Below are 19,752 nucleotides of genomic sequence, written 5' to 3' on the forward strand. Positions count from 1 at the left end.
TCTATACAAACCATCAATATATTTCAGAAATGTAGTAACGAGTAGTTATATCCTTGCCAACTCATGTAGCCATAATATGCTAATAATAAAGCAACAAACCCCCAAAAAAGCAGAGTTCAGCCACTGCTGAGACTTAATGTACATCAAAAAGCATCAGCAATAACATAATACAATTACAATATTATTTTAAAAAAATAAAATAAATCAATCTTACTCACTAAAACTTCCAACACAATTCATCGTCCTCTTTCCTTATGATGAGTTCAACTGATCTCATTGCCAATCTTTTAAGTCTCCCGGTGTGCACTACTGAATTCTAGGTCTTAGGGCAGACTTCTTTCAACCTTGCAACACATGAGACTCTAATTTCCTAGCTATACTGTAAAGTCTGTCTGTCTTTCTGTCTAGCTACCTAAACATGATTGGATTAAAATCTTGAGTACGTGTTACTGGAAGCAGCACAACCAGAGAAAAGATGATAGTCATATATATATATACATATAACAAAATTGACTGTATTATTTTATAAATATTCCTGGAAAAAAGTATATTGGGAAAAATAAGCCACTGATTCTAATAATGTTTAGACCAGAAAGGGAAGATTTTGCTGGTAAAGAATAGTGAAGTAAAGAAAACATGACAGGGTTTATTTGTTTTTTAAATGTGAAGTGTCATATTCTTGTCATTTTAAATATGCCTTTCAACATTTATTATTGTTTTCAATTACGTATTTCATATCATATATATGGCAAATGTACGTCTATGCTGTTTTCAATTACGTATTTCATATCATAAATATCATATATATGGCAAATGTACATCTATGGTATATACATATACAATTTATATTATAATATACCATATTTTTGATCTGTTTAAAGGAACAGGAAACATGTTTTGAATTGTTGTTCTGAAAATAAAAGAAAAATGCACAGTATTATTATAAATACTAAAATATTACATATCTCAGCGTTTAATAATTTACTGATTTATCAGAAATTTAAAAGTTTGAAAACATTTTCAAATAGCAGTAAAGTGAAGAAAAAGGATCGATGATGACGACAATTTGTCTTTATTCTATTACCATACCGTATTATTTCCTCTGCTATCTTTTCTGATGTTTGACTTTAGCATAATTCGTTTCCATCAATTCCCAATATTCATTGAATATTTATGTCAACGTACATCTGTCTTTTGAAAGATTGTTTTGGAGACCTTTATAAAACAGTTAATCCGGTGTGTGTTTGTGCCTCCGTCCGTCCTTGCCTCTGTGTGTGTGTGTGTGTGTGTGTGTGTGTGTGTTTTAACCAGGTGGGGTCTGAATACAGTATGTTTGCTTTTCTCTGAATGTGAATAGACAAACTGCTATGGCAACTGGTTGCTCTCACAGTCACAAAGAGTCAGAAAGGAGGAGCACAATACCAGGCGTTCTGACCTTCTCTCCCTCCTCCTCTAAGGACTCTCTCTCGCTCTCTCTCTCTCTCATTCTTTTTCTCAGATTTCCTGGGAGGGGTACGGTACCCTTTGTGTCCAAAAGCAAACTCTTATTCTCTCAACCTTTTTTTTTTTCCTGCCTCTTCCCTTATTCTCTCTCCGTCTCATTCATCCGGCACAAAGAGGGAGAGGGAGTGGGTGAGAAGGGTGAGAAACAGGGTGACAAGGCATCTTTCACCTGGACGAAGTAGAGGAAGAGAAAGAGAGAAAAGATAACAAACAAAAAAAAGAAAATGAAAAGGAAGAGAGAGAGAGAGAGAGGGAGACTTTTTGTGTCCAAGAGAGAGAGAGAGAGAGGGGGACTTTTTGTGTCCGTCCGTGCATGCGTGTGTGTGTTCCCATGTTTTTTTGGCCGCTTCCTGTGGTTTCTGCTCAGAATGACAGGCGGGTGTCTGGGTGGAGAGAGCGGCTGTTTAGTCTGAGACCATGTCATGGGAAACACACACTCCTGCCCTCTGGGAGTGATTCATACGCAGACAGAGACACACACAAAAACACACACACACGCTGTCATGATGAGACGGAGATAGGGCAGTCCGAAGGGGGTAAAGGGTCAAACACTTCAGTAATGGAACAGGAAGGGCCAGAGCAGTTGATGATCCTTGAGCGGAGAGTGGACCAGGGTTGATAAGCAGCTGTTGAACAGCTCAAAATCTGTTCACTTTTCTAAATTAGGAGAGTTTGCTGCATCAGGCATTGACAGAGAGGCGGGGGTTTTCAAGAGTCAACCCTTTTAAAAAATGACTTACAGAATCATTATGTTTAGATTATAAATGGGGATATTTATGTTTATTTGTTTACTTGTAGTTCTCCTCACTCCCCTGCAGGGGGGGGGGTTATATAAACAAAGTTCTCATGCGTTTTCTGTATGATTTCAGTTTTCCAGGAGAGGATGGATACTACAGACTAGCGATGCTTGATACAACTTTTTCCTGTCTGATATGGATTACTGCAACATGGAGTATCTGCCGATACCGATTGGATACCTCTCCCCCAGCATGCCGCAGGCTGCCATTGCTGATAGTGTCCCAGTTTATGGTTAAGTTAAGTTGAGCATTTACACTTAGGTATCGTATCAGACAGGCTACAGTTGTTTTTCTGCATCTTCGATCCTGACGTTTTGACTAATATTGGACCAATAACGAGTATAGGATCAAGGCATCCCTACTACAAACAGAAAAAGGTTAAAGGACAAACTAAAAATCTAAGATATGTTGCTCTGCATATATTTTTAGAAAATAGCCCAGGATGTGTTTGACGGCATTGTATTGAAGTGATCTCACAAATACTGGTATCGGTATTGGACATAGAAGTGTTGCGTTCGTCGATTAACGAGTCCACAACAAAAAGCTTAGAGCTGTTTCACCGAGTATTTTGGGGGTTTCTGGAGTCCAATACCCAATTCGCTGTTGCAACTAAATCACAGAAGCTATGCCTCCGTTGTGCCAACTCTTTCTCATACTCTGGGACAAGATGCCAACCCGTTGCGAGGACGTTGGGTGTGTACAATATGCGGACAACGGGACGGTTAAAAAAACCACATAAAACAAGACGATGATAAATAGCATTCTGGGAAGGTGGTGCATTTGGAGTGTTTGTCCTGGCATTACTACAGACTGATCCAGGATTAATTCTCAGTAACAGTAAGTGAAACATGAGGAGTCCTAATGTCAGATTCTATTATGACGCTGGACATTGGATCTGCGTTCAGGATCATTCAAAATGCTGCTGGCTCAGTCCATTACTGATCCAGGATCAGCTCCTCTGCTATAAATACTTAACAGCATTGATGGATAACATCTGCTAAACTTAGATCAGTGCTGATTGAGGCTATAACCCCAGTACCATTCGGGACATGTGATCACTACCAGTTAGAGAATTTAGCCCGGCCTGATGCAATGCATGTTAAAAAAAAAGTCTAGAATTCACCTTATGCTTCTTCTCAAGAAGTATTATACAGAAGGGAGAAGACTATAGTAAGAATTCCCTGCTGCCTGTTCTCATGGCAGATGGAAGTTGCACCTGTGAACTTTGTGTCCTGGTGCAGGAACTGAACTTGCGGCCATCACAGTGACCTGACGTCAGTGTTCGGGTCACTTCAATTAAGAGACAGACTTTTTCCTTCCCTCTTTGGCCTTCTGTTTTGTACATCTTTTTGTGAACCTTTGGATTTTGGACATTTCTAAGGCGCTATCATTTACCTTTTTAAAGTGATGAGACACAAGATTGAGCCCATCGTTTATTTTGTAATTGTTGAAAGTATGGCCGTCAAAACATGAGGGTTCACCTCCTGGGCAAGATCGAATCCCGCTTAGGGCGGTTGGTACCTTCCAGTGGACTCACCACCAACCACAGGAAGGTTCAGGGGGGGTTGGTACGGTGCAGTGTGATTTGGGAGGTGGTCGTGGAGACTTCTACCCCCACGACCCGGTAACGGATAAGCAGCCGAAAATGGACGGATGGATGGATGAACAGAATGTCAAACACTGTACCAACCAACATCCAACCGCTTAAAGTCACTCTAATACATGGTTGATACTGGGGCACTGACAAATCTGACCATAAAGTCGAAGTCGAGTCGACGCGTCATCACATTGACAGTGGAGGGACTACACTGAGACAAAATATGCACCCCAACAAATACTTCTTTCTGTCAATGCCCCTAAATTACCATCTCAACACCAAAAACCACAAGTTTTTTGGGGGGGATTGATCGTCACGATCGCCAAATGGATTGCGCGGAACTCATTCAACCGATACTGCAAGCAATAATTTAAGATGCACTACACAAGTTTTTTTTTTTTGTTTTAGTTTTGCATTGTAAATCATTTTTTATTTTTAAAATTTTGTTTTGCATTGTAAATCATTTTTTATTTATTTATTGTTTTGGATTAGTCACAAACCAAAGCAGGTAGAAAACACATACATCAGTCTAATGTTGTTTGTCTTTGTGTTCCAGCAATTTCTTTTTCACAACATCCACAAATCTTTTCTGGGGTCCTTCTCAGTTCCATTGTACTGGCAACTCAATCTCCAATATGCCTTGTTGAATTTAATGTACAAAATCCTTATCTCTCCTCAGTACATGTCCAAACTGTCTCAACCTCGCCCCTAACTCAATCTCCAAACTGCTTCACCTCAACTGTCCCTCTGATCTGCTCATTTCTGATACCGTCCATCCTGGTAACTCCCAGTGAAAGTCTTCCTTTCTGCCACTTCGAGGTTGACAGAGTCAGTCTCTACACCAAACATCGTCGCAGATCTCACTTCTGTCTCATAAACCTTCCCTTTAACCTTACTGCTCTTCTTCTGTCACACCATCCTTGGCACTTGATACTTGGTATTTAAACTCATCCCCTTTGACTACCTTTACTCAGCTCACTCTCGTTTACGGGTTCGTACACTCGTTCGTTTACGCTCCCCTCTACAGCAAAAAAATGATCGGTGCGGAACTTCATTCATGTTTTCCCCACGGCTCAAAAAACTGGGGAAGCAATATAATTTGGGTGAAATTTCAAAATAAAATATATTTTAGACTTTGATTTTTGAGTCTCGGTATGACAAGTTATTTTTGAAATATTGCCGGGTTATCTTTAAATGAAGAAAGCAAATGAAAATGACTGGATTCTCTTTAAATCTCAGTGGTCCAGTGTTGGCCAGGTACTAAAGGACCCATGGACAATTACCTGTCCTGGGACTAGGACTTGGGAACCCCTGCCTTATATGACAAATGTTGATAGAGGGACACACATCCATGTACAACCAACAGGACAGTTGGGGACATTTGTGATGATCTAGGCCAGTACAGGACAAAGGCTTCTCTGTAGTCAAACGCACACACACACACACACACACACACACATTCCCGTGCCTTTCCAGGTCTGGAAAGCATCTGAGCAGAAATCTGGGCCGTGCAGGAACATTGCGAATTCGCTCAAGTCAAATGGGCCTTTCACCTTTCAGAGAGACTACTTCATCGAGAGAACAATACTATTCTGTGAACACCAGCTTGAATATTTTCATTTGTTTTTAGAATTAGTAGTGAAAAAAAAAAAAAACCAAACAGTAGAGGTTCTTAACCTATAAACAGACACTCACACAGTAACACACCATAAAAACCCTGACTCCAAACTCCTCCTCCTCCTCCTCCTCCTCCTCCCTCCTTCACCCTAATTCTCGTTCAGATCTGGTGTCCTGATTGCTTTCTCTGCTTTTTCTAAAGGACAGGAAGTAGAAGAGCAGAACACACTGTGGCCTCTCTGTCAGCTGCTCCCAAGAGAAAGTCTCTAGGTTCCCATTGTTTTCCAATCTTTTACCATATGTCTGCCCCTGAATGATGTTTAAAAGCCTCTCAGGTCATTCTGTGGAAACCACAAACCTCTGCGGTGTTTAGTCCCCTGACAGTTTACCACCTACAGCATCCTTCTGGCATAAATATCACTTGTGTTTCAGGAGGAAGTGGCTTTTTTTTTTTTCCCCTCGTCTTGTTGTCTAACAATGTTCACCTGCATGAGGAGCCCTCCAGGGAAATAGGGGAGAGAGAGAGAGACTGAATCAACACGTCCGGGCAAACAGAGGGGAAAAAGGAAGGAAGTGAAGAACAAAAGACTGAATGGGGTTTAAAAGAGGTGGCTGAATAAAAGGTAAAAGAAAAACAAAAAAAAAGTCGGTACCCACCCACAGAGAAAAATAAATCAACTTGAATATTGTTTTTATAGTGCGTTCTGTATTTTAAAAGTTACATTTTAAAATGTATTGACCATCAGTGTGAAACCCATGTGTTTTTTTTTGTCTCGTGTTGTGAATAACTAGCAGATTTTCTTGGAGAGTTTCTCTTTAAAAAAATGGACAAACTCTTTTACTCTGTTAATTATTTACCAACGACATTCAAATGTTACTAGTTTCACAAGGCAGTTAGATGTCCTACCTGTACATTCCCAATAGAAGCAAAGGGAGAGGAGATGAAGGGTTCAATACCAGAGAAGGGAGGGACACACCTGGGGCCATGACACTGATGCTTAAGCTGATATCGGGCGTACACATGGACACAAAGACTGCGAGAAAGGGAGAGTTGGAGAGCTCTCTCTGGTTATTCTCTTACTATAGTTGACCCTCTGGCCCTTCTCAATCCCCTGCTCATCGTTCCTCTTTCCTTTCCTCTCTTATTCTTTCTCCCTCCAGTCACATCAGTATGTCCACGTACTGTAATGTCTGCACAAAACACCCAACGAGAGAGACAGGAAGTAGTTTTGTACATACAAAATGTGTTGGCTTACACATACATCTCAACAGGGCAATGTAGAGAAACGAGTCAGCACAAATACTCTGGTACTGTATTACTCTTAGGGATGGCTTGATCCGATACTCAGGATTGGCATCAGTCCAATATTGGTCCAAATTTCAGGCTCAAAAATTACAAAAAAAAAAAAAAATTACTACAGCCCATGCGATCCAAATGCTCAACTTTGCACGACATCCTGTAAACAGGTGGAGGAGAAAAGACGGTATCGGATTGATATAGGTATCTGCAGATACTCCTAGTTGCAGTGTCAGCATTGGTAACGACACCTAATTATTTTATATTTAAACAGATACATACGTGTATTTTTTTACTTTAAGCACACAAAACGTATAACTTGAACTTATTTACTTTGGTCCGTCAAATTGTCATTGTCATTTCGGTGTTACGCTTTTAGGTCTAAGGTTTCTTAAAAAAACAAAAAAGGGAACTAAAGATAGTACCTTAACACGAAGGTGAAACAGATGAATGTTATCTGCTGATCGGAGAGATTTTTATTCTCCTACTTTTTAACGTCAAAATCCAGAACAAACACGCTGGCCGCACAACTGCGCCTCTTTGAACTATTAAGTTCTTTCAGACTTTCAGACGCAAATAAAGAGGTTAAATTATGTACTCCAACTGTTACTTTGCACCCCGCCCCCAAACATACACATTCCCTGTAATGTCTTTTAAGTCTTTCTCCTCTTTCTTCATCTTCTGTTTCTTCTTTTTTTTTTTTTCACCACTCACTAAAATAATCCTTTTTGCAGTCTGGGTGGTCTTCACACATGTACAGTAGGCACACATGAGCAGACACACCTTGGTCACACCTTTTGTTGTTTCTACATGTGTTGGCTGTGGTTTCCTGACCTCAACCAAGAATTTGGGTTAGAGAATTTGTGCTCGACGCACTCAACAAAACGCCAGGTCAGAGCACCATCACGTAGTAATTGCTGACTTGCACACATGAAAGCTGAACTACTTTTTACAGAATTATCCCTTAATTACTGTGCTGACTGCTCAGTGGCTATAACAGTGGTTATTGATTATTATATGGTTGTTACTATTTCAGAGATTTACCGTGAATGCTAAAACATTCACTATATTATTATTTCATTATCTGTCATTATCAGGTACTTTCTTTAGGACAAAATGCTGAGCTGGATGTGTTTGAAGTAATGACACTAAAAGACGTAGAACAGGCGGAGGGGGCGGAGGAGGGGGTAGCAGCTCCATTAGGCAGCAAAGGTTAAGCCATATTTTCAAGTCCAACACAAAGAAGTTGGGGAAGAAAAAAATACATAAAAGAAGAGAGAGAATATGACGATAGGTTAGAAGATTACTAGACAAAACATCATGTTCTCTTAAGACCAAGTGACAGGAACCAAAAATTCATTAACACTTAAAAAGTCATAAAAAGTCTTCCCAAAGACATCCAGCAACTTCTAAACCTACTGGAAAACGCCTGGCCCATTTCTTACAAAAATGTGTCCTTGCTTCTTGCCCAAGGACACATTGGCGTGAAGACTAACAAAACTGCACACACACACACACGTATAGGGCCCCACATTTGCAAATTTTGAGCGATATGCACATATTAAGTTATTGAAGCAGCTCGCCGCTGCGCAAATTATGGAGCGGTATAGTTTACTATCGCCATCTACTGGGAAATCGAATCCATTATGTATGTATAGTAACTCCTAGTAATAATGGTTGGCCATAATACCTCATACTTCATTCACTAATATATCTGCTGGAATTGCCTATATAGCTGTTTATTTTATTTCATTATTTAACTGCTCAACTATTTGTACTGTTCATATGTTTATTACTAACATATATATATAATTATTTATATATATAATAATATTACTATTTATATACTTAATATAATATATATACTTAATATATACTACGTTCACTTAACATCCTTATAATTATACTAGCTCTGCTTATATGTCCATATACATACCATAGGGATAATGTGGTGTACTTAATATGCATACGTATTTATGTATAAATACTGTATACACGGCATATACATAATACTAATTTAATTTATAATAAAAATATAATAATAAATAATCATTTAGATTGCAATCGACAACACCACACTGCCGTAATTACCTGACTACTAGTATTACCTACTAATACTACTAACACTAATCTATCGATCTACTAACCTACTAACATCCACTGTTCAGGTTTCGCATGTTTATTGACAGTGTGCTGCTACTCATGTTTGAATTTTATTGTATTTTATTAGTGTGTTTTTACTATGTATCTATGTATCTATGTATCCATCCATCCATCCATCCATCCATCCATCCATCCATCCATCCATCCATCCATCCATCCATCCATCCATCCATCCATCCATCCATCCATCCATCCATCCATCTATCCATCTATCCATCCATCCATCTATCTATCACAGCCATAGCTGAACTAGTTAATAGAATAGAAATGTGTATTTGTTGACCGAGGAAACATACATTTTGAAATATCGGGGTCTGATCAATAAGCTTACCAATTGCTTGCTCAGGGCTGAGTGCAGATCATTGCTTATGTTCCAGTTATCATGTCACACTGGTGATGTCGTTCAGAGCACGTAACCAAAAGCAGTACAAATAACACCGATAACCTAGGTGTACACAGTTCATGAACATGCACATGCACACACACAAACTACAGGGAGACCAAACAGCCTGGGGCAGCGCTTTCTCTCTAATCTGATATCAAAGACAGCAACGTTTTCAAAGAGTTTCATATGACAGCTAATTTTGCGCTTAGCCCGCAGAAATGATTTATTGCCATAAATCTCTTCTCACACTTTGCTCAAAGCGTTCTGCTAGCAACCTTTCTGCCTTGCAATATGATTCCTCTCCTCAGAAAAAGAATCTGCATTAATGTCAGTGTTAAAGCATCAGCAACAACAAATAACGTGATATCACTTGCTCATTAGGATTCAACAGAGCTACAACAAGCACGAAAATAAGAAGAAAAGATCGATTCAAAGAAATAGCAGCTGAATCATTGTGGTGGGACAGGGACAGGGACAGGGACATAACTGTAACATGGCAGTGATTCAGCACAAGGTGTCATCAGTGACTCTACAGTGACTTAGTAACGACTTAGACATGGATTCACATAGTAACTCATCAGTTTTGGACCACTGATTTAACAAGTCGGGATAAAAATTACAGGAACAGAAGTGACAACAGTGGCGCTTTGGCCCAGAGGCAATGTCTCTGTCATTGGTGTGGAACCCCACGGTTCACCTTCAGGGCAAGATCGAATCCCGGTTAGCGCGGTTGGTACCTTCCAATGGGAACTAATACTAATGAAATACCTAATAACATGTATAAGTTGCTGCCACCTAGTGTCTGGAGGCTTGTTATCATTCAAGCATTACAGCAGTGGTACACTTTGTCTACTATGTCCAGCGTGCCATATTCCATTGGAAGACCTTCATGACACCCCCCCCCCCCGGCCTGCCCCCCCCCCCACACCACCCCCCCAACCACCAGGGGGCCTGCCCCACTATTTGGGACAATCTGGTCTAACCGCATTTGTTCACTTTTGGATTGAAATAACATTCTGTAATGAGACAAGAATAAATCTTGATGTTAGCAAAAAAAAAAATTTGAAACAGTTTTGGGTCATAGCTAAAAGAGAATTACACCAGATGCCCTTCTTAACACAACCATATCCACTAGATTCAGAAGTTGGGAAACAGATGTATCCGACTCAGGTTCCCCTGTATGGCAGGACCTTGGCCATAATATAAATAGTTTATGAAACAGGAGTCAAATCTATAAGCTGTGAGTGGATTTCAAATGCTTTATCCTAAACAACCAAAACCAGATTTCTATTAAACACCAACATAAACACAGGTAAATGACACAGGTAAATGATCCCTTCACTGCATTATGCCTGAGTGTGAAGGTGGTTTGCGGGGACCTCAGTGACCTGCAATGTGTCAGAGAAAGATTAATCCTGCCTCCAGGTGGCGCAGAGATGCAAGCTGAACGTTATGACAGATGCGGTGGAGAAACGTGGCTGTTTTTAAAGTTCACTGATCTAGATAAAGGAATAAGGAACTGAGGTCTGCCCTCAGTAGGGCGCCCTCAGGTGTGTGTTGGTGTATACAAAGTTCTGTGCGTGCATGTGCATGTGCGCTGAGTGTGATTAACAGAGAACATTGTTGTTTTAATTTTGTTTTAATTGTCGTCTTTATCACCCAACACCCAAACAAAAGGACTATTGTGTGTGGCATTTTAATTTCTGTGGCATCAGCTTAACGGTCCAACATTTTCCATGTCTCTGCAGCACGGTGTGTGTGTGTCTGTGTGTGTTTGTATGTGTGCTCGTTGCCAGATTTATTTATCTGATTTGAAATCAGCCCTCAAACTAACTAATTGGTCCAGTTCCACCATTAGGGAACAATGGGAAATAACAAATTAAGCTGTAACGTGTGTGTGTGCGTGTGCTTGTGTGTGGATGTACAGTATGTACATGAGGTTCAGACACTAATCACAGAAACTGTTCAAATTGTTACAGTAGGTTCGAGAATTTCCTCTAAATCCAGACTCTGGCGTAATTTTTTTTCCCCCTTTGTTTAATCTAGATTATGATTATGTAGATTGAAAAAAAATAATGTGAATGACATTTTAGTGACTTTAAACCCACATATCTGTACTTCCTTGTTTTTTTTAAAATCCCTTAACAACTTTAATCTAGATTATGATTATGTAGATTTAAAAAAAATAATGTGAATGATTGTAAATTCTTTACACTGGGAACCCTTTTTTTAATCTTGCCTATCTGCAATTATATTTATAGGCATTTAAATATTGACATTTTAGTGACTTTAAACCCACATATCTCTCTAAGTCTTTATGTTTCAGTGTTGACATTATAAAATAAATCAACAATCATTTCTAAATGTTTTATTCATATGGTCAAGAATCTATATCGTGGTGTCAAATTCATTATGATTCATGGGCCGCATACAAGTGGGCCTGACCAGTACAATCACAACATGATTAACTATAAATAACAATACGTACCTGTTTTCCCCTTTCATGTAAAGAAACACAAGTATTATATTATATATTTTTTATATAGTGTATTTTTTTTATTTCAAAATTAATCAAGCAGGCCAGATTGAACACACCAGCGGGGCGGTTTTGGCCCGTGGGCCATATGTTTGACACGTCTGAGCTCGATGAAGAATTGAAGCATTAAAAAAAAAATGTCACTGTAGTCATGAAATATTATATATACAAACAAATTTAGACCAGAATGTCTCCATTATGAGCAGTAAAAGTGTTATGTTTCAATTTTAAAAGTTGACTCGAATACTTAAAACTCATCTGCAGAGACAGAAAATGAACTCCTGGACAACCGGCATCCCCTCCATTACCATTCCAGTCAAATCCTCTTTTCTATTTTGAATATGTTTTCTGTGTGAAAACGCAGCTCATTTCCCGAACTCTCCTTCTCCCTCTGCTCTTGTAACATTCTCCGAGCCCTTGGTGAGCAACTGCACTGTTTCCTGGACTGGACTTCTATCGCTTTGATATTAGTTGTCTCAGAGGATCTCTAAAGTGTTCTCAGAGGACTAAGCTGTGAAAAGTCAAGAAACCCTGGCTGCGAACCCCAAATGACACTGCTGTTTGGAAGCAAATTGCTGCCGCTCCAGTTTCATTTTACACATTCTAAAAAAGACACCATCGGTAAAAAAGCAGTTTTTTAAGTATTATGTTATGTTTGTACTGTCAGAAACGGAGCAGCGCGGCCAGCATATTGATTGACGGGTGCAAGAGATGCTCTTTAGGGAAAATATTGCAGTGGTCCAGCTGCAGGTCTGAGGACGAAGGTCAAAAGGGTCCAGAAAAAAACAAGAACAATTAGATCCTGGGGAACCACACTGGTAAGGATCCAAGTCACAGAAACCAGGGGATACATATGAATTAGATCCTGGGGAACCACACTGGTACGGATCCAAGTCAGAGACCAGGGGATACATACTGTATCCAAGGCAAGGGTGGCATTGGTTCTTTATCACACAGGCCAAGATGCACTATCAATCTCTCCCGGACACTACTAAGAAATACATTATTATATGTTCGCACTGTGAAGGTTCCAGTTCTGTAACTTCAGAAGTGCCAAAGTGTTATTTAGAATTTGTAAAAAAAAAAAAAAAAAAAATCGAACTCAGCATAACTACTTTTACCTATAATACATCTCGTGAAATTGTTCCTTCAAATTGAACTGTATGCACAAATAATAAAATAAAATTTTATTAGTACTAATTAGGCCTCACGACACGACACAAATATGTTTTTGACTTCTCTTACTACAGGCTCAGGTCAGGTCACAGTACTGACACCTAACTAAGAACACTCACAATTAGTCTACGCTCCTATGTTACCATGGTTACTAATAGTTTCAATAGTCGAATCCCACCGATGCCAGCAATGTGTCTTCCTGTGGTTCCATAGTGTAGCGGTTAACGTGCCTGCCTTACACAGAGCAGGTAATCCTGGGTTCAATTCCCAGAGGAAATGCATGTTCCTAATGGCGCCTCCTGTATGGCAGCCTTTGTCGTTTGCGAAGACTCACACTGTAAATTTCCCCATTGTGTCCCATTAAGGGACTCAAGTGTAATTACTGAGTGTGCTTGAAAGAAAACAAAAGAAGTTCTCATTAATTCTCATCGAGTCAACCCAATCCAAATTCACATGCAAAACTTTTTCACTCTGCAAGTCCTTGTTGAGTCTCGTCTGAAAACGTACGTATACGTAGCCACCATCAACATAACAACCTCTGGTTAGCGCACAGAAACCGTTGGGAGTAACTATCACATCTTTGTGTCTCTTTTTTTTTTTCTTTTTTTTTTGAGCCACTGGAGACAAATTGGCACCACACTGAGTGGTTTAGGGATGAAGAAGAAGGATTCAGGATGACACACAAAGTGGAAACATAAGAAGATAATGAGCAGAGGTGGAGGTTTGAGAGGAAAGGGTGTGGGCGGGTCACGGAAGTATAGTCGGGGCAGAGAGGGAAGGAGTAAGAGACAGTGAGAGGAGCAGAACAGAGAGAAACAGTCTGTCAGAAAAGACGCTGGGGCTGAGAGGGGGGGTCTTTATAATGGAATTTTTGGTACCTAAAATGTCATGGGTGCAGTGAGAAAAAAAATAAACGAATTATAATAACATACCTAAATGAAGCCAAAAAAGAAGAATTCAACAAGGTCATTTCAAAGTTAATAGAAATTCAGCTTGAATATTTCATAACTTCAGTCAGGATATAGTTGCTGGAACCAATTCAAATTTGGAATTGTCATATGGAAAATTTCAAGAAAACGAATTATTTTTAAAAAAAGAAAAAAGGACGCCAGTAAAATACATCGAGTTTGTTTCCAAACGTCGGTGCAGCTGTTGTCTTCAACAATATTAATCAGCCTACAGTCCCTCAGACTCCATTTGGCAATTGCGTCATTCAACTTATCAGTCGCAGAATAACTTACGGTCTGACCACAGTCTCACCTGCGTTGAGAAGGCAGTGCGTGCAAACGTGTGCTAAATGGATGGACGGCGGAATTACTGTATAGGATTCAAGTTCATAAGTGCTATGGTACTCACAGGTAAGTGGTAAGTGGATTCAGGTTGGACGGCACCGATGAAAGTCCAAGCTCGGAGCAGTCCACCATCAGGTAAATCCCATCCTCTTCACAGTGACACTGGGACGGACACAGGTACGTTGCTCCTACTGACAGTGACGCCGCTGACTCTCTCATCTGTCTGTCTTGGACCAATGTAGTTGCAACTCCGTGTTCAAAGTGGAGGAGCAGCAGCAGAAGGAGCAGCAGAGGAGGAGAAGAAGTCATGTCTAAGTGTCCACCTGTCAGCAGAATCTCCCTAAACTTTGGTTTTTCCGATTCTCTGTTTTGTTTTTCCTCTGGTTTTTCAGAGAAATTACACACACACAAAAAGATGGCTTCTCCTTTTCTCTCCTGTCTGTTTTTGTCTTCTGTATAGGTTGTGTCCTCACTGTGTTTCTGTCCTTCTTCCCCCCCCCCGCGCACGCTCTCTCTCTCTCTCTCTCTCTCTCTCTCTCTCTCTCTCTTTGCTTACCTATAGTTGTGGGGCTACATGTGTTACGGGTAGGCTGTTCTGATTGGTCCAGAGACGAGGGCTGGGTTAAAGCACCCCCTCCCGCCACTTTTGCCCAGAAACTGTTTCGAAGATAGCGCGGTTCTAATGGGGTTAAGGGAAAAGAAAACGAGAAGTACACGAGCGGGGCTTTGAAAATACAGTAATAAATGATGTAAAATAAGTGTAAGAGGTTGTTCAGTCCGGTTCGGTTCGGTTGGCTTAGTTGTTTTTTTTATGAACGCGGATAATATTACGGTTCTCGTAAAGATATAGAAAGTAGTGTTTAGTTTTATTTTGTGTGTGAGAGAGAGAGAGACACAGGGGTAGAGTAAGAGAGAGAGAGAAGGGGGTGCTGATTGCTTTTACGGAAATTGGAATTCTGACACTTCCGCACTCTTTTATCCCCGAAAGACCAGAATCCAGTGTCTTGTGACTCCCACCTTCTCAAGTTTCCACGGCTGGAATGTCATCAGTAGGAACACATACACACGTGTGTCTACGCATATGCTCCCATGTGTACACACATATACATACATACATACACACAGAATATGTCAAGGAAATATGACGATAAAGTCTTTACAATAATTTCACAATGTTGGGTTGGCCTGTTGTAAACATTTAATGTCACAACCGTAGCTTATTTCGTATAAACGTTTTAGCAATAAGAACAACAAATAAATGGTAACAGAAAACAAGGCATGTTTAAATGGATTACAGTTTGTGAAAAACATTTTTAAAAATACTTTTAACTTCAGGAAAACAACATTAAGATAATATAATTGTCCTTTTATTCCAGCATGAATCTGAAAAAGGAATCTCAAAACTATATCTTGGACCTAGTGATTTAAAGACACATAGGATACAACTGTATCAACATCAGCAGTATTAACAATATTTGGCCATTTCTTTGTGTTGTTCTGTCTCTGTTCTCATGTGTGTTGTGTTGTTCTTTATCGCTTTCTCTGTTTCTTTCTTTTTTCTACTTTATCTTTTCTTCTCTCTCTGTTTTTCTGCCCGTCTTTCTTCCTCTGTTAAGGATCTTGCGTCTTCCGTTCCCTGTGATTTCCTCTCTGTCCTTTGGCTCTGTCCTCTGAGAGTGTATTCATTAATTAATTAACATTCTTATGCTGCTGTGTTTTCTGAGGGCCCCTTGTTACGTCTTCATAGAAGCGCTTTCATTGCAGCGCTTTCGACATACCAACTGTCTTTTTGTCTTTTCTTTCTTCCACTTCTTTTCGATGAAAATGAAACGTCATTACTATTGTTATCCATGACCGTTTATGTATTGCTAATTTAATTGTATTATTATCATATTAAATAGTGTTTTCAAATAACAATATAATAATTGTTGGATTTTAGAGTGGTTTTGTGTGAGGAGGTCAGGAGTGGCTGAGAAGTATGTTAGTTTGGTGCAGGACATGTATGAAAATAGTACAACAGTGGTGACGTGTGTTGTTGGAAGGACAGAGGACTTCAAGGTGGAGGTGGGACTATATCAAGGATCGGCCCTGAGCCCCTTCTTGTTTGCTGTGGTGATGGACAGATGGACAGATGACATCAGACAGGAGTCCCTGTAGTGAGCGTAGGCAGCAGCTGGAAGAGAACCTAGAGAGGTGAAGGTTTGCACTACAGAGAAAAGGAATGAAGGTCAGTCGCAGCAAGACAGAGTACATGTGTGTAAACGAACGGCAGAACAGTGAAATAGTGAGGCTACAAGGAGCAGAGGTGGTGAAGGTGTAGGAGTTTAGGTACTTAGGATCAACTGTTCAGAGCAGAGGAGACTGTGAAAGAGAGGTGAAGAATAGAGTACAGGCAGGATGGAACAGCTGGAGAAAAGTGTCAGGAGTGGATCTGTGACAGAAGAGTGTCAGCTAAGGTGAAGGGAAAGGTTTACAGGACGGTGGTGAGACCAGCCATGATGTATGGTTTAGAGACGGGAGCAATAGGCAGAAGACAGGAGGCCGAGCTGGAGGTGGCTAGAGATTCTCTTTAGCAGTGACCAAGGATGGACATGATCAGGAATGGCTAGAGAAGCCAGATTGAGATGGTTTGGACATGTGCAGAGGAGGGACAGTGGATACATTGGTAGAAGAATGTTAGAGATGGAGCTACCAGGTAGGAGACAAAGAGGAAGGCCAAAGAGGAGATATATGGATGCAGTGAGGGAGGACATGCAGATAGTTGGAGTCAGAGTAGTGGCAACCCTTGAAAAAGGGACAAAGCCGAAAGGAAAAGAAGAAGATTGGTATATTATATTTGCGTACGTAGATGTGTACATAGTAAGATTCTCAGTCATCCAGGTCATGGTTAGGGTTGAAGAGTTCCGTTTCTTTAGAAGACCTTTCACCTATCATCCAAGATTTAAGTGTATATTGATAGTAAAGGAATTTGCAAATCAAGTTATAACATAAATTTGGCTATAAATTGAGTTTTACACTCCCCACCTACTGAGTGTGATCAGTTGCAACCCTACTATTTGTGTGGTGTTTTTATTTCTCTGTCTTTGTCTTTTTGTTCCAGCTGCACTGAATCCGGAGCTGACGAGTCAGAGCACTGGATCGGGTGGCCTCCAATTGAAGAAGGGCAGCATATAAGCTCCAGCACCACATGGATTGAGTCCCGAAGCTGCCCTGCTAATCCTGACTCTCCTGTTGTTTGGCTAACTTGGTGAGTCTTCTCATGCTTTAAAGTAATTCCTGTCTTTCGGGGGTTTTATTGCTCCAGATTATTTATTCCTGCCCACTGCCTTCGATCTTGCACACAAGAGTTTTTTTCACTAGGACTTTGCTACCACTACCATTTGTGAATAGAGCACCTTGCACCACCTGGAGATTCCTAACCCCCTCATTGGATCCTGAACCCTTCACCTCACAGAGACTATTTGCATCAGTTGTCTGCTTCTGTGGAATCAACCGATACAAAACCTTCTGTTCGATTTGAAACTTTTTTTTCCAGTAGTAAGTGTACATTTCTTGGTGGAAATATTTCAAAGCAACTAGGTGCTGGAAATGCAATTTATAGAATGCAGAGCTGCTGTAATGTAAGTTACAGATGTTGGTAGTACAAGCTTAGCTTAGCCCAGTGGGGCTAAGTTGGGAACCCCTGGCTTAGCCAAACTAGATTTCTTTTTGTTATTGTTCAATAATGTTACTATACTGTGCCACTTTTTTTTAATTTTTTCTCACAGGATGTTAGCTGTTATGAGCCATGCATGTTTTTCTTATACAAATAACAACATAAAGGTATATAAAAGTATAGCCCATTTATAGACGGCGCTGTAGGCGTGACCATGGGCGTGGTTTGGGAGAAGATTGTGCGGCATCTTTCTTTCTTCCTTCTGTGTAGTGTGTTTTATTCCCAGGTGGGCTGAGTTGCTCTCAGGTTAGTGTCAGGTGTCAGGTAGCTACTTGCCTTTGTATCTTCAAGGTTCTGCCATTGCTTGGATAGTGTTTACAGCTCAGAAAGGCGGTGGGGGGTGGGGCGGGGGTGAGACGGACGACGCTGCCTTTGATCTGATGCAGACTGTCTGATAGCGTGCATGTGAGCGTGTGAGAAAGAGTCGGAGAAAAGAAAAGGACACGCATACCTTTTCAGAAGCGTGTTCAAGTCTGTACACTTACCACAAACTGTGTGTGTGTGTGTGTGTGTGTGTTTAATGTTTTGTCTTACACACGCAGCCAGGATAAGTCTTTGAAGAGATACACAATGTGGTTAAAAAAAAAAGGAATAAAAAAATATCAAAGTAATTCACGACACTTGGATAATTAGATAATTATCGATGTGTTGTAATGTGTTTTTGCTTTTTCAACCATTAGTTTGAGTGAGAAATAAAGATTCCCTTCGTACTGTAAACAAAAGCCCTGTTTTTTAAAAGTACGTATAGTACCAGAAACATTTACTACTAGGAACTTCTTACATTAATACTTAATAATTCTTCTCTGCAAAACATCTTCTAAACGGTTCCACAAAGTTCCCAGCAACCGTGGTATATGTCCCCACAGGTAGGTAGAACCGAGAAAAAGTACCTGGAATTCATCCAGGTACTCTTCAGTCAGAATTCTTCTTCGGCGCAAAGTCCATTGTTCATAGACAAATTACATTTTAGAGGTCTGGATATGCGTCATTTGTTTCGAGGATTTTCGCGAATGTTCTGTTGTCTATGTTCTACACCACTGTTCCCGCTTGGCCCCTTGAAAACACAATGGGATACAGTGAAAATGAGTGGACACTGAAGCGATACAATTATTTTTTTAAAAATTAATTATTTTGGTAACATTTTGTGACTGTTAATTTCTCACTGGCAGCCGCTAGAGGGCACTCTAGGATCGTGTACCAGTGTCGGCTACTCCTAGAGGGCACTCTAGGATTGTGTACCACTGTCGGCTACTGGAATGTACCACTGGAAATTTACATGTTGGTTATTTTCACACTGACAGCCACTAGGGGGCACTGGTGCGACTTATACTCCAGAGCAACTCATAGTCCAAAACAAACGGTAGTTGTCTAAAAGACACGTTTTAGGCACAAGCTAACACTAACTTCATCTCCCTGAATGACTGTTGCCTAGCTCGAACAGTTCTGTCAGTGAAGAAAAACTAAGGGGGGGAAAAAAAAAAAGCAAGCACACAGGGCTCTGAATCTAAAGACGGCCTCTCAATCTGCAAGCCCATCTGAGCCTTGAAGACACCTTCTGATCTCATCTATAGTAAAGACAAAGTAACGAGCTAACCGAGATGAAAAACAGTAAATACTGTGTCATTATGGGCTCCATCATTAGAGGTCACCATTGGTCATCTGCTGCTTGGATCC

At 40.4% G+C, this 19,752-nt stretch overlaps 1 protein-coding gene across 1 annotated transcript in view; it reads right to left on the reverse strand.

The window, feature by feature from the left end:
* Window positions 1–14,824, reverse strand: part of LOC103384416 (leucine-rich repeat-containing G-protein coupled receptor 6-like) — a 52,623-nt gene extending 37,799 nt beyond the window's left edge. The window contains exon 1 of the mRNA XM_025059104.1: window positions 14,428–14,824. Within this exon, the coding sequence (XP_024914872.1) occupies window positions 14,428–14,672 (245 nt within the window). The 5' untranslated portion in view covers window positions 14,673–14,824. The remainder of the gene's footprint in view (window positions 1–14,427) is intronic.
* Between the last annotated feature and the right edge of the window lie 4,928 nt (window positions 14,825–19,752).

The sequence above is a fragment of the Cynoglossus semilaevis genome, chromosome 10 (assembly GCF_000523025.1).
Source record: "Cynoglossus semilaevis isolate Cse_v1.0 chromosome 10, Cse_v1.0, whole genome shotgun sequence".
Classification (NCBI taxonomy): Eukaryota; Metazoa; Chordata; class Actinopteri; order Pleuronectiformes; family Cynoglossidae; genus Cynoglossus; species Cynoglossus semilaevis.